The 25,788-nt window shown below is 46.6% G+C and overlaps 1 protein-coding gene across 1 annotated transcript in view; it reads left to right on the top strand.

Annotated features, from left to right (window-relative positions):
• The window catches only part of ano3 (anoctamin 3), a 401,336-nt gene that overhangs the window by 186,697 nt on the left and 188,851 nt on the right, over nucleotides 1-25,788 (top strand). The window contains exon 13 of the mRNA XM_086008127.1: nucleotides 13,445-13,541. Coding sequence (XP_085864253.1) covers nucleotides 13,445-13,541 — 97 coding nt within the window. The remainder of the gene's footprint in view (nucleotides 1-13,444; nucleotides 13,542-25,788) is intronic.

Here is a 25,788-nt window from a genome sequence, read left to right as displayed (position 1 = left end):
TCTCTTCACATCCTTCTGCAGGGCTAAGTTTCCTATTTTAACAGGAATCTCCCTCTGTGTGAAAACATTAGGCAGGTCTATGAAGTCCTTCTCTTCAAGTCCACACACTTCTAAGTCTGACAGGATATAACTTTGCATTGACTTCTCATGACCCATGGTGCGCAATAGGATTTCTGTTCTTCTGCCTCTAACGTTCAGCTGTCGCATGAGTGATTCTGTGCAGAACGTTGCTGAACTACCTGGATCCATGCAGGCGTAAGTCTCCACAAACTTCTCACTCCTCTTAGACTTGATCTTTACAGGTACGATGGCAAGAATACAATCACTGTCACCGGCCCCAGTGAATCCACAAGTCTCTGGTTCTAGCGACACCAGAGCACTTGAAACAACCTTCTCGTCGGTATTGTTTTCTTCACTCTTTTTAGAGACTTGTTCTTCTTTGTGGATATGCAGCAGACTGGGATGTTTCCGAGTGCACTCTCTGCATGTTGTTCTTTGCTTACAGTTTCTACTCAGGTGCCCCTGAGAGAGACATCCAAAACATAGGCTGTTGTACTTCAGAAATTCGATTCTGTCCTTATGTGGCTGTGCTTTGATGTCACTGCAGAAATCCAATGTATGATTCTTCTGGCAGAATAAACATGACTTCTGAAAGGCATTAGCAGGCGTCACTGTGCTGCTCTTTTTGGGAGATGGGTTCTGAGACCTTTCTTCCCCAGCCTGAGTGACGATAGTTGCAAAGCTGCTTCCCCTGGAATCACCTTTCCTGAGAGTCTTTGATTCAGCAGGCTTGGCTTTCACTCTTCCATCAGTAGTCGGGCTGACATCCTGGATGTTTCCAAACAATGGGTCCCTAGCAATTTTAGCCTGTTTGTATATGAAATTCACTAAGTCTGCAAACCTGGCTCTACTTTTCCGTCTCTCCATTATCTCAAAGGCTGTTCTTCTCCATTGTTCTCTCATCCTGTAAGGAGGCTTAGAGATGATGATTCTCATAGTCGTAGGATTGTCCATCTCTTCCATGAATTCAACATCCTCCATGGTGTTGCGACATCCTATGAGAAAAAGAACATATGTGTTCAATGCCTCCCCGTCCACCGATCTGATCTGTGGCCACTTGGTAGCCTTTTCAATATATGCAGTGGCTATCTTCAGCTCGTTACCATAGTGCTCCTGCAGCAACTTCCTGGCTTCTATGTATCCCCGGTCCGGTCTCATGTGTTCACAGCTTCTGACCAGGTCTTGTGGTTTACCACTGGTGTACTGTCCCAGGTAGTACAACTTATCACTGCTGCTCTCTGTTTTGGAGTCAATGGCTTGTTCGAAGGATCTGATGAAGGGCTTATACTTGAGTGGGTCGCCTTGGAACACTGGTATGTCTCTTTGAGGGAGTCGAAACAGATTCTGTTGTTTTACAAGCATCTCTGTAATTTCGTTCTGACGTTGCATCACTCGGTATAGGCTTCTCCCTGTGTCTTCAGGCCTCTGGTGGTCATCAGCAGGGTCTAGTCTAGACCGTCTGACGTCTGGGGTAGCATCACGTGCTCCTGTTAGTGGAGAGGCCTCTCTTCCACGCTGTGATGCCAGGAGATGGCCTTCAGACTCTCTTTTAACTCTTGAAGGTGCCCTGGATCCAACTCTGTGTGACAACATTGACTGGCAGTATTCGTTCATGCCATCCTGTGAGCCTTCATAATCTTCATACACACTCAACCTGGCATCTGAGACCGCAATAGCTGTTTTTATCTCCAGCTGTTCTTTCTTTGCCTGCACTTGGGCCTGTTGGGCCTGCAGTTGGGCCTGTTGGGCCTGCAGTTGTGCCTCTTGGGCCTGTTGGGCCTGCAGTTGGGCCTCTTCCTGTTCAAGAGCTTGCTTCTCCACTAAAGATGCTGCGCGCGCCATCAACGCTGCCCGTTCAACCTCCTCTCTCATGCGTCGCGACGAGCGTGTGGTAGAAGCGACTGACCTGTGTCCAGAAACAGAGCTACCTTCTTTTCGATTTTTGCTCAGTCTGGCTGAAGTCTCTGAAATGCTATCATCTGGTCCGACTTCATCGTCATCTTTATCTTTCTCTGCTGTATCAGCATCTTGACGAATCTTTAACATCCACTGTTCTGTGGCCTTGACATAGTCCTTAATGCTGGATGATTTAAGATCAAACCAGTTGTGCTGATCAGCGTTTCCCTCTTCTTCAGACAGAAGTGCTAATACATCTTCATTGAGTACATTAAATTCTTCATGCAACTTGGAGAAATCATAATGCATTATGTCTTCAGCTTTCTTAATACTAGCATTATCTTCCATGAGACAATCAATTATCTTCATTTTTCCAGTTATCTGAGCTAATTTAGCCCTCCTTGCACCTATTCTTCTATGTAACTTCTCTTCCATTGCCTTTGGGGTGAGCTTTACTTCCCTCTTATGGCCAACAATCCTTCTGGCTGGGGGAAGCTCCTCACAGCTCCGTAAGGCCTCAGCCATTTTACCCGCAGCTCTTATTTAGCTTCTCAATAGAATGAACAAGGCAAGTAACAGTCACTGTACCTTCGCTTTCTTATATTGTCGTCTGGCTCCGTGACCATTCATGTATACGTTCGCCGACAATTCCGTCCTTTCCTTCTTAGGGAGCTAGTTTTTGACTAATGTAGTGGCGCTTCGTAATTTCCAAACATGCAGCCACTGAGCTTTGAGGCTTTTAACAACGAGTAGATGCGTGTCGAAATAAAACGTTCCAAAACGTAACTTTGTCTTTAAACTGTTTACTGTAACACCTTACAAACAGAATTACAAAGCAAAACACGTTTAAACGAACACAGTCAAAAACTGTATTGCTCCAGCCCTCAAAAGCCTTTCCCTTCTCTCCAGCCTCGTGCAGCTTGAACTGTAAAATGGCTGGATAACATGTGACAATCTTAAGGACTGTACCATTGTAGCAAGAATAAAGGGGGTATCTCAGACTATACTACTGGAACAAGAAAATAGGGGGTTTCTCAATACAATAAGTCAGTCAGGTAAATTAACTATTATACTATTTAACCAATATTTTAAAGTATTTTCTTTCTTAAACTTTCATGACTCTTACAATGACCCTTCGTCAGAACTAGAAAAAGTTAGGGATGTAACAGGTTTTAAGCAGGTGCAGAGGCAGAGAAAGGGGGGGTGGAGGAAGGGGGTCCTCTTCCCTTCCGATGGACGGAGGGAGCCTCCTCAGCACACAAAGGCTGCCTGGCTGCAAATTGCTGAGGAGGTCAGTGCAAGGTCAGTCTGTACACGCACCTGGGTGCAATGCAGAAAAAGGCTCAATGACCTGTTGCGCTCAGCAAAAGTGAGTGTAACATCGCACTTACCTTCAATCTGCTTCCCATCTCTTCTCATTCCCATCACTCTGCATTGGCAACCTACTCCTGCACATCCCAACTCACCCTAACATCCCTTGCACCCTCAACCATCCCTCTCTCTCTCTCTATGTACAGAATCACTTCACCATCCTTCTTCTTCTTCTTAGGCAGTCCCTCAGAACCGAGGATGACCTGCTTTCACACTAAAAATGAGTTCTCAGGTGACTGATGAGTCCAATTCAAGAACTACAGTCTCTGTCACAGGTGGGGCAGACGGTGGTTGAAGGGGCGGTTGAGTGGGGTGCTTGGGTTGACGTGCGGTCTTGGGCCAGGGATTCCCAGGTCTCGGTGGGGATGTTGCACTTTTTCAAGGAGGCTTTGAGGGTATCCTTGAAGTGTTTCCTCTGCTCACCTGGGGCTCTCTTGCTGTGTCGGAGCTCCGAGTGGAGCACTTGTTTTGGGAGTCTCATATCAGGCATGCGGACGATGTGGCCCGTCCATCAGAGCTGATCGAGTGTGGTCAAAGCTTCGATGCTGATGATGTTGGCCTGAGCGAGAACACTGACGTTGGTGCACCTATCCTGCCAATGGATTTGCAGGATCTTGCGGAGGCAGCGTTGGTGGTACCTCTCCAGTGCTTTGAGGTGCCTGCTGTACATAGTCCTTGGGGGTGATTTTCATTCAGAAGTTGGGGAGGAGGCGGGACTACAACTTTCGGGGTTGTAGTCCCGCCTCCATCGAAATGCGGCCAATCCACGCGATTTTAACTTGATTGACCTTGTTGAGCCCACCCGGCAACAGGTGATGTCACAAACTGAAATTTCATCTGTCAAGACGTTTTGACAGATGAAATATCAGTGTTTCACAGTTGTTTGAAGCTGTCAAACACCGACAGTCTTACTTCTAACCTGAGTCCTTCTACACAGACACAGTTAGAAATCTCACCGGCACAGAAAGCTGAAGGCTGTCACTTTTGACAGATCTCCAATCTCAGAGGGAGAAGTAAAAAGTAATCGAGGTGTGACATCACCACAAAGCAGGTAAGTGATTGGGTGGGAGTATTTCTCTCTTTTTAAAAATTTAACTCTGTGGTTTATAGTTTTTAAGGTCTCTGTGGTGTAGTGGGACAGTTTGTAAACCAAGGCCCTTAAATATATCATTTAAAAATAATATTAATAAATGTAATTAATTACATAGAATGGGAGAGCAGGCGATGTGTTACTGCTGCAATATGTGGGAGCTGGTGGACACCATTGATGTTCACAGAGATCACATTTGCAGTAAGTGTTGGCTGCTCGAGGAACTCCAGCTCTGTGTTGATGAGCTGGAGTCCGAGCTTCAAACACTGCGATACATCAGGGAGGAGGAGAGTTACCTGGACTCTGTGTTCCAGGAAGTAGTCACACCAATTAGATTAACTAATTCAGATGTAGTCCGTGGTCAGGGACAGGAGGGTGTGACTATGAGTGAGGCAGGTACTGGGATCCAGGAGGTAGTGTTGGAGGAGCCGCAGCCCTTGCTCTTGTCCAACAGGTTCGAGGCTCTTACTCCCTGTGGGGACGGGAGCGGGGACTGCAGGGAGGATGAGCAACCTGGCCACAGCACCGTGGAACGAGGGGCCATTCAAGTGGGGGGGAGTAAAAATAAAAGTTGTAGTGGTAGGGGATAGTATCATTAGGGGGATAGATAGGGTTCTTTGCAGCCGAGAGCAAGAGTCCCGAAGGCTGTGTTGCCTGCCCGGTGCCAGGGTTAAGGACATTTCCTCTGGGCTGGAGAGAAACTTGGAGTGGGAGGGGGAGGATCCAGTTGTCGTGGTCCATGTTGGTACCAATGACATAGATAGGACAAGGAAAGAGGTTCTACTGAGGGAGTATGAGCAGCTAGGGGCCAAATTAAAAAACAGAACCACTAGGGTAATAATCTCTGGATTACTACCTGAGCCACGAGCAAATTTGGCTAGGGTAAATAAAATCAGAGAGTTAAATGCGTGGCGCAAAGACTGGTGTGGGAGAAATGGGTTTTGCTTCTTGGGACACTGGCACCAGTACTGGGACAGGAGAGAGCTGTTCCGTTGGGACGGACTTCACTTGGCCAGTGCTGGGACTAGAATCCTGGCAAATCAAATAACTAGGGCTGTAGAGAGGGCTGTAAACTAATTAGTGGGGGGGGAGGTTTCAAGAGAGCAAAAAATAAAAATGTCAGCAGAGAAGGCAATAGAGCAAGGTAGCAGTGGGGGAATTAAAAACCAGAGCGTGTCAGGAAGGGACAGAATGTATAAAGATAAAGATAAAGTAGTAAAGGGGGTAAAAGCAGGAATAAATTGTCACAAAACATATTTAAAAGTTCTTTATCTGAATGCACGCAGCATTCGTAACAAAATAGACGAGTTGACGGTACAAATAACTACACATGGGTATGATCTGGTGGCCATTACAGAAACATGGCTGCAAGGTGACCATGACTGGGAACTAAACATCCAGGGGTATTTGACAATTAGGAAGGACAGACAGGAAGGAAAGGGAGGTGGGGTGGCTATGTTAATAAAGGATGGAATCACTGCAATATTGAGAAATGATATTGGGTCAAAGGATCAGGATAGTGAAACAGTTTGGGTGGAGATAAGGAATAAGAAGGGGAAAAAGTCACTAGTGGGCGTAGTCTATAGGCCTCCTAACAGTTGCAAGTCTGTTGTTCGGAGTGTAAATCAGGAAATAGTTGGGGCTTGTAATAAGGGAACAGCTATATTCATGGGGGATTTTAACTTTCATATTGACTGGACAAATCAAATTGGGCAGGGCAGCCTTGAGGAAGAGTTCATAGAGTGCATTAGGGACGGGTTCCTTGAGCAGTATGTTACTGAACCAACCAGGGTCAGGCAATCTTAGATCTGGTCCTGTGTAATGAGACAGGATTAATAAAAAATGTCCTAGTAAAGGATCCCCATGGAATGAGTGACCATAACATGGTTGAATTCCAAATTCAGTTGGAGGGTGAGAGAGTTGGATCTCAAACCAGCATACTAAGCTTAAATAAAGGAGACTATGAAGGTATGAGAGCAGAGTTGACTAAAGTGGACTGGGAAAATAGATTAAAGTGTAAGACGGTACATGACCAGTGATGTACATTCAAGGAGATATTTCACAACCTTCAAGAAAAATATATTTCACTGAGGAAAAAGGGGCGTAAAAGAAAAGACAGCCATCCGTGGCTAAGTAAAGTAATAAAGGATAGTATCCGACTGAAAACAAGGGCATATAAAGTAGCCAAATCTAGTGGGAGGATAGAAGATTGGGAAGCATTTAAAAGCCAGCAAAGAATAACTAAAAGATTAATTAAGAAAGGGAAGATAGATTATGAAAGTAAACTAGCTATCTGTTTTTATATTTTTTGCAAGAGTTTCTACAGTTATATAAAAAGAAAAAGGGTGGCTAAAGTGAATGTTGGTCCCTTAGAGGACGAGACCGGGAAATTAGTGGTGGGGAACATGGAGATGGCAAAAACGCTGAACAAATATTTTGTATCTGTCTTTACAGTAGAGGACACTAAAAATATCCCAACACTGGACAAACAGGGGGCTATGGAGGGGGAGGAGCTAAACACGATTAAAATCACTAAGGAGCTGGTACTCAGTAAGATAATGGGACTATAGGCAAATTAATCCCCTGGACCTGATGGCTTACATCCTAGGGCCTTGAGAGAAGTAGTGGTAGGGATTGTGGATGCATTGGTGGTAATTTTCAAAAACTCCCTGGATTCAGGAAAGGTACCAGTAATTTGGAAAACTGCTAATGTAATGCCCTTATTTAAAAAGGGAAGTAGACAAAAGGCTGGAAACTATAGACCAGTTAGCCTAACATCTGTGGTTGGTAAAATGTTGGAGTCCATTATTAAGGAAGCAGTAACAGGACATTTGGATAAGCATAATTTAATTGGACAGAGTCAGCATGGTTTTATGAAGGGGAAGTCATGTTTGACAAATTTGCTCGAATTCTTTGAGGACGTAACAAACAGGGTGGATAAAGGGGAACCAGTGGATGTGGTGTATTTGGACTTCCAAAAGGCATTTGACAAGGTGCCACACAAAAGATTACTGCACAAGATAAAAAATCACGGGATTGGGGGTAATATGCTGGCATGGGTGGAAGATTGGCTATCTAACAGAAAACAGAGTTGGGATAAATGGTTCATTCTCGGGTTGGCAATCAGTGACTAGTGGTCACAGAAATCACAGATCACAGAAACCTCAGTGCAAATAGAGGCCATTTCGGCCCATCGAGCCTGCACCGACACATATCCCACCCAATCCCCATAACCTCTACACCAACACATATCCCCATTTAATCCCCCTAACACTAAGGGTCAATTTATCATAGCCAATCAACCTAACCCGCACATCTTTGGACTGTGGGAGGAAACCGGAGCACCCGGAGGAAACCCACGCAAACACAGGGAGAATGTGCAAACTCCACACAGACAGTCGCCCGAGGCCGGATTCGAACCCGGGTCCCTGGCGCTGTGAGGCAACAGTGCTGGGACCCCAACTCTTTACAATCTATATTAACGATTTGGAGGAAGGGACCGAGTGCAACGTATGCAAGTTTGCTGACGATACAAAGATGGGAGGGAAAGCAGTGAGTGAGGAGGACATAAAAAACCTGCAAAAGGACATAGACAGGCTAAGTGAGTGGGCAGAAATTTGGCAGATGGAATATAATGTTGGAAAGTGTGAGGTTATGCACTTTGGCAGAAAAAAATCAAAGAGCAAGTTATTATCTAAATGGAGAGAAACTGCAGAGTGCTACAGTACAAAGGGATCTGGGGGTCCTGGTGCATGAAACACAGAAGGTTAGTATGCAGGTACAGCAGGTGATCAGGAAGGCCAATGGAATCTTGGCTTTTATTGCAAGGGGGATGGAGCATTAAAGCAGGGAAGTCTTGCTTCAGTTATATAGGGTACTGGTGAGGCCACACCTGGAATACTGCGTACAGTTTTGGTTTCCATATTTAAGAAAAGATATACTTGCTCTCGAGGCAGTTCAGAGAAGGTTTACTCAGTTGATTCCGGAGATGAGGGGGTTGACTTATGAGGAAAGTTTGAGTAGGTTGGGCCTCTACTCATTGGAATTCAGAAGAATGAGAGGCGATCTTATCGAAACATATAAGATTGTGAGGGGGCTTGATCGGGTGGATGCGGTGAGGATGTTTCCACTGATGGGTGAGACTAGAACTAGGGGGCATAATCTTAGAATAAGGGGCTGCCCTTTCAAAACTGAGATGAGGAGAAACTTCTTCACTCAGAGGGTAGTAAATCTATGAAATTTGCTACTTCAGAGAGCTGTGGAAGCTGCGACATTAAATAAATTTAAAACGGAGATGGACAGTTTCCTAGCAGATAAGGGAATTAGGGGTTACGGGGAGTGGGCAGGGAAGTGGACGTGAGTCTAGGTTCGGATCAGCCATGATCCTATTGAATGGTGGAGCAGGCCCGAGGGGCCGTATGGCCTACTCCTGCTCCTACTTCTTATGTTCTTATCACAGCCATTCTGCTTTCTGTGCCGGTTAGATGAAGGACTCCCGAAACCTAGAGGAAGGAAGGCTGTAAAGGTAAGTACAGGTAATTTAAACTTCTTTACACACTTTAGACACACCAAACACACTTACCTTTGCACTCATGCACACATCACTCACCTGAACACCGACATCTCGACCCCTCCAAGTCCTTCAACCCGACGGCCCGACTCCTCTAACTTGGCGTGGTTTGGAGCCGTCGGGAATCCCACACTTCAAGCTTTAAAATAGGGATTAGGCTAAAAACTATGATTGGCACTAATCCCTTCCCGCCTCGGGTAGGCGGGTCCCAGTGCGGGGCGGGTACCCGCCTCCTTTGAAACTTACATGGAGGCGGGTTGGGGACAGGATGATGTCGGGACCCCCGAATTCGGAACTTTAACCCCCTGCACGCCTCCAATCTCGACTCCATGGGTCAATGAAAATTGACCCCCATGTCTCTGAAGCATACAGGAGGGCAGGTATCACTGCTGCTCTATAGACCATGAGCTTGGTGCTGGGTTTGAGGTCTTGGTCTTCAAATACTTTCTTCCTCAGGCGACCGAAGGCTGCACTGGCACACTGAAGGCGGTGTTGGACTTTGTCATCGACGTCTGCCCTTGTTGACAGTCGGCTCCCGATGTATGGCACCCCTCACACTCGATCTCACCGTTATGCAATGACAACAACTAACAATGCACAGGGAGGCACCTTGGTATTGGCACCACACTCTATCTTTGTCTCCCTCTAAACATCTATGTTATCCATTCTTAACACTGACTCCATCAATCTCGCTGAAACTCCGCTTGTGTCCCTCATTGCAGGAAAAGAGGGCCCACAATAAGAGGGAGAGAGGGAGGACAGAAGGAGGCCCACAATCCCTGGCGCATATTGCAAACGCTGAGGAGGCAGCTTTGGAGATCGTCGGAGGTGCAGAGGAGCTGGAAGTGGGGGATGGAGAGATGGCCACAGTACAGCAAGCTGGTGACAGAATTGATTTGCAACCCTATCATTTTGTTTTCATGAGTGACTGATATGGCATCTGATGCTTATAGAAATATACTTATGATCATCTGCACAATGGGATGTGTCTGCTACCTAAATATAATATAACATGTCCAACTCATGCCTTTACTCCCCCACAGGACCACCGAGAGCCCCCCTCCCCACTGTCCATGAGGAAGAGCCGGAGGACTCCTCAGAGGAACCTGCAGACTCTGAGGGAGCAGCATCAGCAGAATTGAGTGCACCCAGCACCAGCGCAGAGACGCAAACCTCGGTGGGTAGTTTGTGAGATAGAGTAGTGTTGTCACCTGATGTATCACAGCTCACAAGTGAGCATGAGCAGATGGTGGAGACAGGGACAGCAGTGGAGAATCCTCGTCGGAGGTCACAGGACACTCCTAGCTCTGCTCAGCTGCATGTGTGCCTCTGGGGCCATCCAGAATGAGAGAGGGCTGGAACTTCAGCAACAAGTGCAGGAGGCTCTGACTGGGTTTGCAACCATGGTAACTGCAAGTGTCCAGAGAATGGGAAGAGTCCATGTCAAACATGAGCAATGCCGTGTTGCACGCATTGGCGAATGTAGGTACCGCCATGGAAAGGATGGCAACCTCCTTGGAGGACATAAATCGCCAGACTCAGGAGAACATGGTAACACTTCTAAATAGCTGGTCTTCTATGGAGGATAGATGGGCATCTATTGAGGAGCGAAACCAGAGGTTCATGGACGTCCTTGTTGTGAGGACTGTCAGCATAGAAATGGGTCCTCAGGCCCCACTGATGTGCAGCAAGGTGCTCTCAAGCTACTTGCTAGCAGTGAAGTGCGAGTGACCCATGAGAGGGATGGTGGTGGTCGACAACAAGGAAGTGGGCTCCTCTCCAAGCGCTCACACTCCCATGCCACTGCGGAGCCCTCGGTCAGAGCCCCGGATGCCTCACCCAACTGAGATGGCCGTCTCTGCCCCTGGACAGCCGCAAGAGGATCGGACTGTTGCAGAGCCCTCCAGGGCTTCCAAACCCAGAGAACGCCCATCAAAGGCGTCTAAGCAGGAACAGCAGGGATGTGAGTACGCTGCCTCTACATCTGCTGAAGCCACAGGGGAAGCACCACGTAGAAGCACGCGTAAGAGAAAGATAAAGCACAAGTAGTCACAAGGGTAGTCACTTGGGCGATATCATAGTATACCAATTTATGTTTGTGATGTGTATTTCTAGTGTATTAAAGTTATGTGATGTGAATGATTCAATGCGTTGCTCTATGTGTGCTCAGAATTGGAAGTGTCATAGTGAGGGTTGAGGGCGCCTTTCATCTGCAGTGATGGTGGGGAGAGTGATAGGAATGCATAGTTCATTGTTCAGATGCTTTATTGTGTGGAATGGAGGTCCTGCCAACCCTAATGTGCATGTGCCAGCCACATGCATGTGCTGCGTAAAGTTAGACAAATCTGTCATGGATTAGTCCATCCCTTGCCTGATGGCCAGCAGTGAGGTCACATGCTGGTAGCACTGGGGCAGCCGTCTCCGACAGGTGTTCCTCATCTGCAGCCTCATTCGGATATTCCTCCTCCTCTGAGGAGGCTGTGCGCTCTGCCACTTGTTCCTCAGGCAGCGGTAAGCCACGCTGCTGTGCGATGTTGTGCAGGGCACAGCAGACCACAATGATCCTGGACACCCTGGCTGGTGCGTACTGTAAGGCTCCACTGGATCGGTCCAGGCATCGGAATCTCATTTTGAACAAGCCGATGGTTTGCTCTATGATGCTTCTGGTGGAAATGTGGCTCTCATTGTAACGCTCCTCAGCTTCGTTTGATGGCCTCCTCATTGGTGTCATTAGCCACATCTTCAGGGGATATCCCTTGTCTTCAAGTAGCCATCCGGAAAGTTAGGGTGGCGGATTGAAGAGCTGAGGCACAGTGGACTGCCGCAGGATGAACGAGTCATGGCAACTGCCAGGGAACTTTGCGCACACATGCATAATGTTCTTCCTGTGGTTACACACCAGCTGGATGTTAATGGAGTGGAAGCCCTTGCGGTTCATAACTACAGCTGGGTTGTGATGGGGTGCCCTGATGGCCACATGTGTGCAGTCGATGATGCCCTGCACCTTTGGAAAGCCTGCCATATTAGCAAACCAAACCGCCCGCGCAGTAACACTTGCTTCATCCATTGAGAAGTGGTTGTAATTGGCCAACTTGGCAAACAGGGCATTGGTAACCTGTGTTATGCATCTGTAGGTGGCTGACTGGGAGATACTGCTGATGTCTGCAGCTGATCCCTGGAAGGACCCTGATGCAAAGAAGTTGAGGGCGGTGGTGACTTTGACAGCCATTGGTAAGGAGTGTCTACCCGCTCCTCTGGGCTGCAGGTCTTGGTGCAGCATGGTGCAGATGTCAACGACTACCTCTCGAAAATCTGAGCCTCCTTTGGCACTGCTGCTCAGTCATGTTGAGGAAGCTCATCCTCTGCTTGTAAACACTGTGTTGGGGGTATCTCCTGCGGCATGGTGCAGCTTCTGTCCTGTGCAGCATCAGGTGGCTCAGGAGAAGGTTAGCACCCCTGTTGTCGGTGCTGCTGGTGTGCCTGGTTCTGCTGTTGCTGCGGCTGCTCGTCCTCTGAATCTGAGGACCAGGATGAGAGAGTATAAATGGTTCCCATTCTGTTGGTGAAAGTGTCACTTGAGGATGAAATGTTATAAGCGCTCAGTCAAAGTGGAGAGAGGTTATACCAAGGAGGTCACAGTGTATATAGATCTCACAACACACACTTACAACCTCAAAACAGCTGAAAAATGTCTTCAACATCCTGCAATCAGATAGTTCTGGCTTTTGAAATTCAACTGATGTGGCAGGTTAGCTTTTATGCTGCACTTGCAGCTGTGAACTATTCAGCTTGTTGGAACACCCGACTCAATCAGCTGACGTGTTCTTGGAACGCCGTGGAACACGCTGAAAATGTTGCAAAATTAAAAAGCCTCTCCCGTCGCTTGGTGTCGGGTCTGTTCAGGAGTCGCAGACCCGGCACATTGGAAAGTCGTGTGGAGGCGGGTTCGCAACCCGCTGTTAATCATCTTGGATTTAACTCCAGACCCGCCTCCAAACCCGCCCTCTCAGCGCCGGCAAAATCGCGGCCTCGGCGTTTTAGCTTACTAAGCCCTTGTCCAAGTCTTTGGCATTTGTGGCCGGCCCCTGAGGTACCCTGCTCACACCCTCCTGGAAGTTTGAGCACCCTCTGTTTTCAGTTTCTAAGTTGATTTTTTATACATGCTCTCGGGTACATCAAATTGGGATCTGATATCCATTATACGATCACTTCTGTATTGATGTACACCTGAAGTAGATCCTCACTCACACAAAGGTTGCTGTATAAACCCAGTCTAATTTTATGTCTTCTAATGTTTACTATCATAAAATGTTAAATCTCTTGTGAAATGTATGACAGAAAGTGTGTAGATAAAAAGCAGGTATGGAAATATAGAGGCTTGAGGAAATTTTCAGATTCTTATTACATTGTGCATATTGAAGAGCTATCTTGTGATTTATTTTATCTGAATTTTCCAGCAGGGAGATCTGTGAAGACACTGATACCCTCATGTGTCCAATGTGTGAGCGTAACTGTTCCTACTGGAAACTGAATGAAAGTTGCATCTACGCTAAGGTAACAGATTTTTGTTACACAATATAACTTAGTTTGCGCTTAACTTTTCAAATTATACTGAAAATTTCCACTTGCATATCAAAATAATAAGGATATTTCTCTAATGACTTCTAAGTAAAAAGAAGCTCAGAAATAGTCTTCCATAGAGTAGGATTGAGTTATTTCTGATAACATTTATTTCCAATAGCATAGGTTTTGTTAAGCAAGGGTATTAAGGGTTATGGAACCAAGGTGGATAGATGGAGTTAAGATCCAAATCAGCCATGATCTAATTGAATTTCAAAACAGGCTTGAGAGGTTGAATGGTCTACCCCTGCTCCTATGTTCTTCATGCTTATTATAGAAAGGCTGTAATGTCTATATGAAATTGTACTCTGTAATAGTTAGTTTTATCTTCATTTGTTAATGTGTTTCTTTCTCTCTGTACCATGCACATTATGCAATATGGAGAGCATTCTGGCACATTTATATGGTAAATACAGAACTTGCATGGATTAATATGGGCAATAGTAACAGTATATGTCTGATTTAAAACTGTGTGGAGCTAAGCCATTTATCATTAGTGTTACGTTCGTGTAATAATAAGAAAAGGACTGCAGAGAACGGTACAACAGGTGTTTACTCAACGTGGTTCAAACTGCAACTGAAACAACAGATTACTACTCAGCGTTATATACAGGTGTGGTCACTGCCGGTACTGTAGTATACATGAGCTGTAGAAAGTAGTTCCCCCCTTAAAGGTACATACATTACAATTCCTCCCCTTTTAGATTAACAGTATCATAACACTCATTTAACAATTAAATATCAAACTAATTACAATTAACACTTTTAACATGCAACATTAGCTGAAAATAGTCTATTTATAAATTCAGTCTTTGGGGAGGCTTCCTGATCCTTTCTGGATAGCGCCTTTCCCGAGTGTCTTGCTCTTGTTACGGAGGCGATTCTGGCCTCCTGTCGTCGGTTGGTTCATCAGCTTCCGATGCTACTGTTTCTGGGGTAGCTGCTACCTGTACGTCGGGTTCATCACCAGGTACGTATGGGCGAGGCATGGGATTGACTTGTTCCTGTGACTCTAGGATCTGGTCAGCATGGCGTCTCACGATGCTCTCCCCAACGTCCACTGTGTACATTACTGGGCCCTGCCATGTGCATATCGTTCCTGGCTGCCATTTTTCTGTTCGGCAGTCGCGGGCCAAGACTGGTTGCCCTACATTGAAGCTCCTTGTTGGCTTCTCATGGATGTGCTGGAATTGCTTACTCTCAACATCTCTTCGTACGTTTGTTCTGAGCAAATCCAGGCGAGATCTTAACCTTCAGTTAAAGAACATCATGGCTGGGGCCTGGTTGGTGACTGCATGTGTCGCATTCCGGTAGGCGAACAGGAAATTGTCCACCTTGTGCTGCAGCGGAATGTTGTCATTGTACATAGCCTTTATTGCCTTCTTAAAGGTTTGTACGAACCTCTCAGCCAATCCATTTGTGGCTGGATGATACGGGGCGGATGTGTAATGCCTTACCCCATTCTTTTTCAAGAACCTCCGGAACTCTTCGGACACAAACTGTGGTCCGTTGTCGGAGCAAATCTGTTCTGGCAAGCCATTCCTGGCAAAAATGGTCCGTAGGACTGCAGTAGTTTTCTCCGTGGTGGTGGAGGACATTTTGATGACCTCAGGCCATTTTGAGTGCGCATCCACGGCTATTAAAAACATTGAGTCCATGAATGGACCAGCAAAATCAATATGCACCCGTTGCCATGGAGATGAGGGCCACTCCCATGGGTGTAGAGGGGCCTGTGGTGGTGCATTTTGGACTTTCTGGCATCCTGAGCAGCTCTTGGTCAGGTCCTCGATTTGTTAATGGATTCCCGGCCACCACACATAAGCCCTGGCTAGGCTTTTCATTTTTACCCCTCCCAGATGACCCTCATGAAGCTCATTGAGCACTCTCTCCCTTAACTTGGGTGGAATTACCACTCGGGATCCACACATCAAGGTCCCCCGGCACACTGACAGCTGTTCTCTCCTTGTCGAGAATGCTGGCAACAGTGAGTCGCCATATGCTGGCCATCCCTTTACCGTCAAATCATATACCCGAGACAGTGTCGGGTCATTTCGGGTTTCCTTTTCGATACAAGCGTTAGTTACCGGTAGGTATTCAACTATAGTCAAATGGAATATTTCGACAGGATCCACTGCTGGTGCTTCCTCTGCAGTAGGCAGTGGCAGGCGTGATAGCCCATCAGCATTTCCATGCTGTCTCGTGCCCTTATATTCAATCTCATAGTGGTGCGCCCCTAGAAAAAGTGACCATCTTTGTAGTCGTTGTGCAGTCATCACCGGAACGCCCTTCTTCGGATTAAAAATGGAGACAAGAGGCTGGTGATCAGTCAGCAAGGTGAATTTCTGCCCGTGCAGATAGTGATTGAACTTTTTCACTCCCCACACTAGGCTGAGTGCCTCCCTGTCAATCTGGGCATAGTTACGCTCGGCTGAGGTTAGTGATCGTGACGCAAAGGCTATTGGCCTCTCTGAGCCGTCCGAGAATTTGTGCGACAGCACCGCTCCAATGCCGTAGGGTGACGCATCACAAGCCAACCGAATTGGTAACGCTGGGTTGTAATGGGCCAATACCTCTTTCGATGTGATTAGTGTTTTGCTCTTCTGGAAAGCTCGTCTACATTCGTCATTCCACTTCCATGGCACCCCAGTTTGCAGTAGGGTGTTCAGTGGGTGTAGTATTGTAGACAAATTTGGCAAGAACTTATGGTAGTAGTTTACCAGCCCGAGAACGACCTCAGTTGTGACACATTTTCCGGTGCTGGAGCCTTGACTACTGCCTCAATCTTCTCTGGGGACTTATGTAACCCCTCTTTATCGATAACGTGGCCACAATACGAGATCTGTTTTCTAAAAAACTCGCATTTGGGGCGGTTAGCTCGGAGCCCATATTCCTGCAATCTAGTGAGCACCTGCTCCAGGTTGGCAAGGTGATCACTGTCATTTTCGCCCGTGACCAGGATGTCGTCCAAATAACACTGGGTCCCTGGGATCCCTTGCAGGACTTGTTCCATTGCCCTCTGCCAAATAGCCGGAGCTGATGCTACCCCGAACACCAGCCGGTTGTATTGGTAGAGACCTTTATGGGTGTTGATTGTGAGGTATTTTTTTGATGCTTCTTCTACCTCCATTTGCAGATACGCCTGGGCCAGATCAATCTTAGTGAAGCGTTTCCCCCCAGATAGCGAGGCGAAAATATCTTCAATCCGTGGAAGTGGATATTGTACGGTGTGAAGGACTGGGTTCACTGTTACCTTAAAGTCCCCACGGATGCGAACCTTCCTTGGTTCCCCAGGCGTGCTGCTCAACGACTTTTTCATCACAGTGACAATGGGTGTAGCCCACTCGCTCCAGTCTACCTTGGACAGTACACCTGAACGTTCCAGACTCTCCAGCTCTGCTTCGACGGCTGGGTGGATCGCATAAGGTACCGTTCTGGCCTTAAAAAATTTTGGGCTTGCGTTTTCTTCAATTTTAATCGTCGCTGTCATGCCTTTTAGTGTTCCGAGTCCTTGCTTGAACACTTCTTTTGCATCAGTTAGGATCTTTGCCAGTCGCCCAGGTGTGACGTCGTCATCCTTTTTGTCAGCCACAGTCAGTGCCTGTATGGAATGCCAATCCAGTTGTATTTTCCGGATCCATTCATGTCCCAGTAATGGTGGTCTTCCATCTTGCAATACATACAGGTCTAGTTTTGGTGTTTCCTTACCGTTATATATAACGGTCACCCTTATTTTTCCTTTGGGGTAGACTTTTTGCCCCGTGTACGTCTTCAAAATAATTTTTGTGTCTCTCAAGTGTATGTGTGAGAATAGCCGCTCGTAGTCCCGTCGGTTTATGACTGTTAGAGCTGATCCTGTGTCCAATTCCATCTTTACCTGGACTCCTGCTATCTTGAGAGTGACCCAAATGGTTTGGTGATCCTCCGTTGTGATCACATTATATAGTTTCAGACAACTCAGTTCCCTGCTTTCGGAGTCGTTTTCACTCCTTTGTTCGTCTGAACTATTCTCCATTATCTTATGTACCTTCTTGTACTTCCCTTTGGTCGGTTTGTTATTGCTGGTTTTCTTTCCCGACCTGCAGACTCTTGCTATGTGTCCTACTTTTCCACACTGTCTGCACACTTTGTCCTTGAACCAGCAATCATTATGGTCGTGTTTTGTTCTGCCGCAGCGATTGCACTTCACTGTTCCGTATGACATTTCATTTGTGCCATATTCTTGCGGTCTCCGTAGTATCTCTGCAGCGCCCCGTGCTGCTGCTTCGTGTGATACTGCAATGCTGAAAGCCTTGTCCAGCGTAAGATCCTTTTCTGATAGAAGCCGTTTCTGGGTTCCTTCACTTTGAAGCCCACACACAAACTTGTCCCTTAAAGTATCTGCTAGTCCCGTTCCAAACTGGCAGTGTTTCGATAGCTTGCGCAGTTCCGTTAAATACTCAGCATTACTTTCATCTTCATGCTGGTTCCTTTTGCGAAACTTAAATCTTTCTGTTATTAGCAGCGGTGTGGGGTGTAAGTGGTCCTGTAGGATTGACACTATGTTTTCAAAATCCTTTTCTGCTGGCTTCTCTGGGGTTACTGGGTTTCATAGTAAACCATACGTTTTTGCACCCATTGAATTCAACAATACCAGCGCTTTCTTGTCATCTGACACCTCATTTGCCTTGCAGTATACTTCTATGCGTTCGACATATGTCATCCAATCTTCGACTTCATTGTCGAACGCTGTGATACTGCCACTCTTCGGCATTTTTGGGTGTGGTTAGACTGGCTTAAAATGGCGTCTCCCGCACTTTCCTTTCTTCCCAGCTGCGGCTTAAAATGGCGTCTCCCACGCTGCTGCCAACGCCGCTCTCGGCGGTCCTCGTGTCAAATGGCGACGCCCTGTGGGTTTCGTGCGCTGCTGCTGCGAACGCCGCTCTCTACGGTCCTCGTGGCAATGGCAGCGCCTCGCGTTTTCCTGCACGCCTCTCTCCCCCGTTGACGCTGCTCGGCCCTTGAACACCGGCTGCGCTCCGCTCTCTCTCGTCTCTCTCCCCCATTGACGCTGCTCGGCCCTTGAACACCGGCTGCGCTCTGCTCTCTCTCGCCTCTCTCCCCCATTGACGCCGCTCGGTCCTGAACACCGGCTGTGCCCTGTGCGCTCTGCCCTCTCTCACCCGTCGACGCTACTCGGCCTTTTTCTGTGCCGCTCGGTCGGGCTCTAGCCCGTCGCTGTCCGGGATGGGTCTGCACAGTACCTGTTGCCAGCCCGTTTCGCTGGACCACCGTGACTGGAAAGCCAAGCCTGGCTCTCGACAGCCTCCCCTGCAATGCTCAAATCTCCGCTGGATGACTGGGCGGTTGCCCGTGGTCGATGCCCGTGCTTCTGGACTCGACCTTCTTCCACTGTTCTCCAGGAGCGAATCCCAGGGAGATGATGCAGAGTTGCAGGTAGGTTCGAACTTGCTCGTCGCCACTGTTACGTCCGTGTAATAATAAGAAAAGGACTGCAGAGAACGGTACAACAGGTGTTTACTCAACGTGGTTCAAACTGCAACTGAAACAACAGATTACTACTCAGCATTATATACAGGTGTGGTCACTGCCGGTACTGCAGTATACATGAGCTGTAGAAAGTCGTTCCCCCCTTAAAGGTACATACATTACAATTAGCAACAGTATGGGGCCCATTTTCCTCTTCTGGTGCAAGTCGTGTATAAAAGGTTAAGAATTGATGCTATCTCCGATTGAGTAGTAATGTGTTAATAGCACTCAAATGTCCTGGATCAGCTGATTTGCACCTTTTTTCATAGGTACAGGTACAGACTGTTACATAGAATCTACAGCACAAAAACAGCCCATTCGCCCCAACTGATCTTGCCGGCATTTATGCTCCACACAAGTGGTAACGTCTTCTCTTCGTCCACCTTATCAAAGTTCTTCATAATTTTAAAGATCTCTATTAGGTCACCTCTTTTCTAGACAAAAGATCCCCATCCTGTTCATCCTTTCCTGATAGTTATAGCCTCTCAGTTTTGGTATCATCCTTATGAATCTTTTTTGCACCTTATCCAGTGCTTCTATAACCTTTTTTATATTATTGAGACCAGAATTGTGCACAGTACTCTTTGTGCTCTAATGAAGGTTCTATACAAGTTTAACATAACTTCTCAATTTTCAATTCAATCCCGCTAGAAATGAACCCCAATGCTTCACTTGCTTTTTTATGGCCTTATTAACCTGCGTCGCTACTTTTAGTGATTGGTATATCTGTGCCCCTAGATTCCTTTGCTCCTCTGCCCCATTTAGACTCTTATTATCCAAGCAGTATATGGCCCCCTTATTCTTCCTACCAGAATGTAACACCTCACACTTGTACTGTGTCTGGTATAGGGACCACATTTGTAGGAGGAGATGAAATTTGTGCATATGTGAAATTTAAAAGGAAGGGGAGAATTAAAGGGAAATGTCACAATGGGGAGTATAATATTCTGAAAACCTTTAAAAAGATTCAAAATGCATCTCAACTCATAGCAGCCTTTACGAAGGCTGAACAGGTAGTTGGTTAAGAATGGCCAGACGTGCAAAATAGAGGCTGCAGTTGACTGATTTTGTCACTTGCTGTGCAAGCCCTGGTGCATGGTAGTGGCAGCTGTCCATACAACAGATGGCATGACTCTGCTGGACCAGGCCCTGTGAAGTCACTTCTCCACAGCTGTTGGCAGGTAACTTTGCCAATGCCTGCAGATACGGTCTGTGGCGGATCACCCTGGCATACCTTTGTTCATACTCTAGCAAATAAAGCTTGACATAGGGAGCTTCTGAACAATGATTCAGCGTAACAGTTAGTCAGGCCCCCGCACATATCTGTGTCATCAAGCCTGCTGTCACCATGTAAATTAAGAGCTGGAGCTCTTAACGAGTCTGAACTAATCATCTGCTAAATCAAGCTCTGGTGACCTCCAAGCAGAGGCGTGTGTGCAGGTCCCACCTAGGGAGAGTGGGGTTGCACAGAATGCCTCTTGTGTAGCCTGATCCTCATACCATTGCGGGTCCTCCTCTTCTTCCCAGCTCCTCATCTTGGGAAGCCCATTATACCCACAACGTTGCTGCAGGGAAAAAAATAGTACAAAGGCTCCTGAGAACCTCTGTCATAAGAGAAAAAAATGCAAAAACACAAAAAAACAATCAGATAGGCTAGAATTCAGCTCGGAACACCAAAAGGATATTTCTTTTGTGGCCCTTTTAATGTCCTTGCCTGCACTGCTCATTGCTTGGCAATCCTGGGTCCCCAGTTACATTATCCGTTGATGTCACAGCATCAGAAAAAGATGCAGGTGCCCTCAGAACGGTACTCCTACATTGTTAATGTTGTGTCTGTGTGTTGATAGAGACACTGAAGACAGGAGTTGGTTTCATAGGTGTTTACTAAACAAAGTCTGGAGGGGAACTAACTGATACAACACAATATACAGGCTTATATAGCCCGAGTGGCCATTTCCGGCATTACAGTACACATGGGGCTCTTAAAGGCACATACACTACAATTCCTCCCCTTTTAGCCAACCAGTACATAATATTTTAAGTAATTATTAATTACATGTTACAAGAAAAATAATCTACACATTGCTGCAGTTAATTAATTATAAGTCAGTCTCTCTGGAGGCTTCCTGACTCGGTCCGGATAACGCCTCGGTGGTGCAGTAGTTTCTGGTGGTGTAGTAGGTTCTTTTGGCAAGGCTGATTCGGCTTGAATGCCAGTGTCGGGTTCATCGGGTTCCAGTATCACCGGATCGGAGGTAGATATGGGTATCTCTACTTCATCGTTAGGCGTATAGAGTTGTGGTGTAGGTTGTCCCTTTTCGGATGACTCTATGATTTGGTCAGCATGGCACCTTATTATGCTTTCTCCGATGTCCACGGTATACATCAGCGGTCCTAGTCGTGTGCAGATAGTTCCAGGCTGCCATTTCTCAGTACGGTAGTCCCGGGCCAAAACTTGTTGACCTATCTGGAAGGTTCTAGTTGGCCTTTCATTCATGCCTTGAAATTGCCGGTTCTCCACGTCCCTTCTGATGTTGGGCTTGATCAAATCCAGCCGGCATCTTAGGCTTCTATTGAAGAACATCATGGCGGGAGTTTGGTTTGTAACCGTATGTGTTGCATTCCTGTATGCGAACAAGAAGTTATCCACCTTGTGCTGAAGTTTTATGTCTTCATTACCCATGGCCTTTATGGCCTTCTTGAAGGTCTGGACAAACCTTTCAGCCAATCCATTGGTGGCGGGATGGTATGGGGCGGACGTGTAGTGCTTAACCCCATTGTTTTTTAAGAACTTCCTGAATTCTTCAGACACAAATTGCGGTCCATTATCAGAACAGATCTGTTCCGGCAGCCCATTCCTGGCAAATATGGTCCTTAATACTGTGATGGTTTTTTCCGTGGTGGGTGGAGGACATCTTTATTACCTCCGGCCACTTGGAGTGTGCATCAACCGCGATTAAGAACATTGAGTCCATAAATGGACCAGCAAAGTCGATGCGTACCCTTTGCCAGGGAGATGAGGGCCACTCCCATGGATGTAGAGGGGCTTGGGGTGGAGCGTTTTGGACCTTCTGGCATCCTAGGCAGCTCTTGGTCATTTCTTTGATGTCTCCATCGATACCTGGCCACCATACAAACGCCCTGGCTAGGTTCTTCATTTTCACTCCACCCAGATGCCCTTCGTGAAGTTTCTTTAGAACTTTATCCTGGAGTTTGGGTGGAATCACCACTCTGGATCCACACATCAAGGTTCCTCGGCACACTGACAGCTGTTCTCTTCTTTGCGAGAATGCTGGCAACAGTGGTTCGCCATGTGCTGGCCATCCCTTCACTGTTAAATTGTAGACTCGTGAGAGAGTTGGGTCATTTCTAATTTCCCTTTCAATGGCAGAATTTGTTACTGGTAGACATTCGACTATGGTAGAGTGGAAAATCTCCACTGGGTCTACGGTAGGTGCTTCTTCTACCGTTGGCAACGGTAGGCGCGATAACCCGTCAGCATTCCCATGCTGTTTTGATCCTTTGTATTCTATGTTGTATTGGTGTGCCCCTAGAAAAAGGGACCACCTCTGTAGCCTTTGCGCTGTCATAATGGGAACACCCTTTTTAGGGTTGAATATGGAGATGAGGGGTTGATGGTCAGTCAACAAGGTAAATTTTTGTCCGTGTAGGTAATGGTTGAATTTCTTCACTCCCCATACCAGGCTGCGTGCTTCCCTGTCGATTTGGGCATAGTTACGCTCAGCTGAGTTCAATGAGCGTGACGCAAAAGCTATCGGCCGTTCCGAGCCATCAGGAAATTTATGCGATAATACTGCTCCTACGCCATAAGGGGATGCATCGCACGCCAGTCTGATTGGCAGTGATGGGTTGTAATGAGCCAACACTTCCTTGGACGTGATTAAGTCTTTGCATTTATGGAAGGCACGTTTACAGTCTTCGCTCCATTTCCAAATTACTCCTGTTTGTAGCAGTTCATTAAGAGGGTGTAGAAGAATTGATAAGTTCGGGAAAAATTTATGATAGTAATTTATTAATCCCAGGAACGACCTTAATTGTGAGACATTTTCAGGTGCTGGGGCTTTTATGACCGCTTCAATTTTTTCAGGTGACTTATGCAACCCTTCCTTATTAATTATGTGGCCACAATATGATATTTGATTTTGGAAAAATTCGCACTTGGGGCGATTTGCTCGTTGGCCCCGTTCTCTCAGCCTAGTGCGCACCTGCTCCAAATTGGCAAGGTGCTCATTGTCGTTTTCTCCTGTTACAAGGATGTCATCTAGGTAGCATTGAGTCCCCGGAATCCCTTGGAGGACTTGCTCCATAGCTCTTTGCCAGATAGCTGGAGCGGATGCTACTCTGAAAACCAGTCGATTGTACTGGTACAGACCTTTGTGTGTATTTATCGTGAGATATTTTTTAGAGGCCTCTTCAACCTCCATCTGTAGATATGCCTGTGCCAAGTCAATTTTGGTGAAACGTTTCCCTCTGGATAGTGAGGCGAAAATATCTTCTATCCTCGGAAGAGGATACTGTACCGTGTGAAGGACCGGGTTTACAGTCACCTTGAAGTCTCCACAGATGCGAATTTTTCTCTGTTCTTCAGATTTATCATTATTCAATGCTTTCTTCATGACTGGAATGATGGGTGTTGCCCACTCGCTCCAATCTATTTTGGATAATACGCCTGCCTTTTCCAAATTCTCCAGCTCTGCCTCGACTGCTGGACGAATTGCGTATGGCACCGGTCTTGCCTTAAAAAACTTGGGAATTGCTGCATCTTCCACTTTTATTGAGGCGGTGATGCCTTTCAAGGTTCCTAGTTTCTCTTGAAACACTTCTTTGGCGTTGGCCAAGATGTCTTTTAATCGTTCAGGTATGACGTCATCGTCGTTTTTTTTCTTACTGGTCACCGTCAGTGCCTGAATGGAGTGCCAGTCTAAACGTATTTTCCTGATCCATTCACGTCCCAACAGCGGTGGACCACCATCTTGTAGAATGTATAAATACAACTTTTGTATTTCCTTGCCGTTGTATACAACAGGCACCCTTATTTTTCTTTTGGGGTATACTTTCTGCCCCGTATATATTTTCAAGATAATGGATGTGTCTTTTAAAGGTATATGCGGAAATAGCCGCTCGTAATCCCGTCGATTTATGACGGTCAGAGCTGATCCTGTATCTAGCTCCATTTTAACTGGGGACCCTGCTATCGTGAGGGTAACCCAAATGGTCTGGTAATCATCTTTGGCAATTACATTATGTAATTTGAGACAGCTTAGTCTCTTGTTTTCGGAGTCGCTATCGCTCTTCTGGTCTTCGGAGCTACTGTCCGTCATCATTTGTACCTTTCTGTACTTTTCTTTATTGATTTTTTTTTCCTGTCTGTGGATTTTTTTTGTCCAGATCGGCATACCCGTGCAATGTGTCCAATCTTTCCGCATTGCCTGCATGCTTTGTCCTTGAACCAGCAGTCCCTCTGGTCATGGGTGGATCTGCCGCAGTGATAACATCTCTCGAAACCCTGTGTCATTTCATGGGTGCCGAAGTCCTGTGTTTTTTGTTGTATCTCTGCAGCTCCTCTTGCGGCTGCTTCGTATGACACAGCCATGCTGAAAGCCTTGTCCAGTGTTAAATCTTTTTCAGAAAGCAGCCTTTTCTGTGTTCCTTCACTTAAGAGACCGCAAACGAATTTGTCTCGAAGATAATCTGCTAGTCCTGCCCCGAATTGGCAGTGTTTTGATAGCTTTCTTAATTCGGTGAGGTAATCAGCGTTACTTTCATTCTTGTGTTGATTTCTCTTGAAGAATTTGAATCGTTCCGCTATCAGCAGCGGTGTTGGGTTTAAGTGCTCCTGTAGGGTATCAACAATTTCTTTAAAATTCTTGTCCTTTGGTTTGGCTGGAGTGATTAAATTTCATAACAGCCCGTATGTCTTTGCGCCCATTAGATTTAGCAGTACTGAAGCTTTTTTTTCATCTTCTATTCCATTTGCGGTGCAATATACCTCCACTCTTTCCACATATGTGGTCCAATCCTCTATCTCATTATCAAAAGCATCAATATTGCCAGACTTAGGCATCTTAGAAAAGATATGGCGCTTCCCGTGCTTTCCTTTCTTTTCTGCAGAAAAGATATGGCGCTTCCCGCACTTCCCCGCCGCTGCTGCCGATGACAACGCTGTTTCCCGCGGTTTTCGTTCTTTTTATTTATTTATTTACAGTTGGAGACTCGTTCCCGCCGGACTCTCTTTCTAGGTCTGAACGCCGACCTGCTTGCAGCGCCGGCCGTCTCCCGAGTGCTCCCTCCCCGTCTGTTACTGCTTGCCTCCGCTTTCGCTGCTTGGCCTAGCTGTAGAGCCAGCCGCTGGAGCCCCAGCCCGACACCCAGGAAGGATTATTGCAGTACCTGCCACCAGCTTGGCTAGCTGGTGAAACCACAGCTTTTTCTCTTTCTTGATTTTTCTTCAACTTTGGACGCCAGAGGAATCGATGTCCTTGAGGTGCTGCCGAATTGCAGGTAAGTCCGTTTCCAATTTGTCACCACTGTTGTGTCTGTGTGTTGATAGAGACACTGAAGACAGGAATTGGTTTCATAGGTGTTTACTAAACAAAGTCTGGAGGGGAACTAACTGATACAACACAATATACAG

The sequence above is a fragment of the Somniosus microcephalus genome, chromosome 15 (genome assembly GCF_052327205.1).
Source record: "Somniosus microcephalus isolate GS21.2 chromosome 15, FLI_Smic_1.0, whole genome shotgun sequence".
Taxonomy (NCBI): Eukaryota; Metazoa; Chordata; class Chondrichthyes; order Squaliformes; family Somniosidae; genus Somniosus; species Somniosus microcephalus.
Note: the sequence above shows the minus strand (reverse complement) of the source record. Positions and strands in the feature narration are given on the sequence as shown.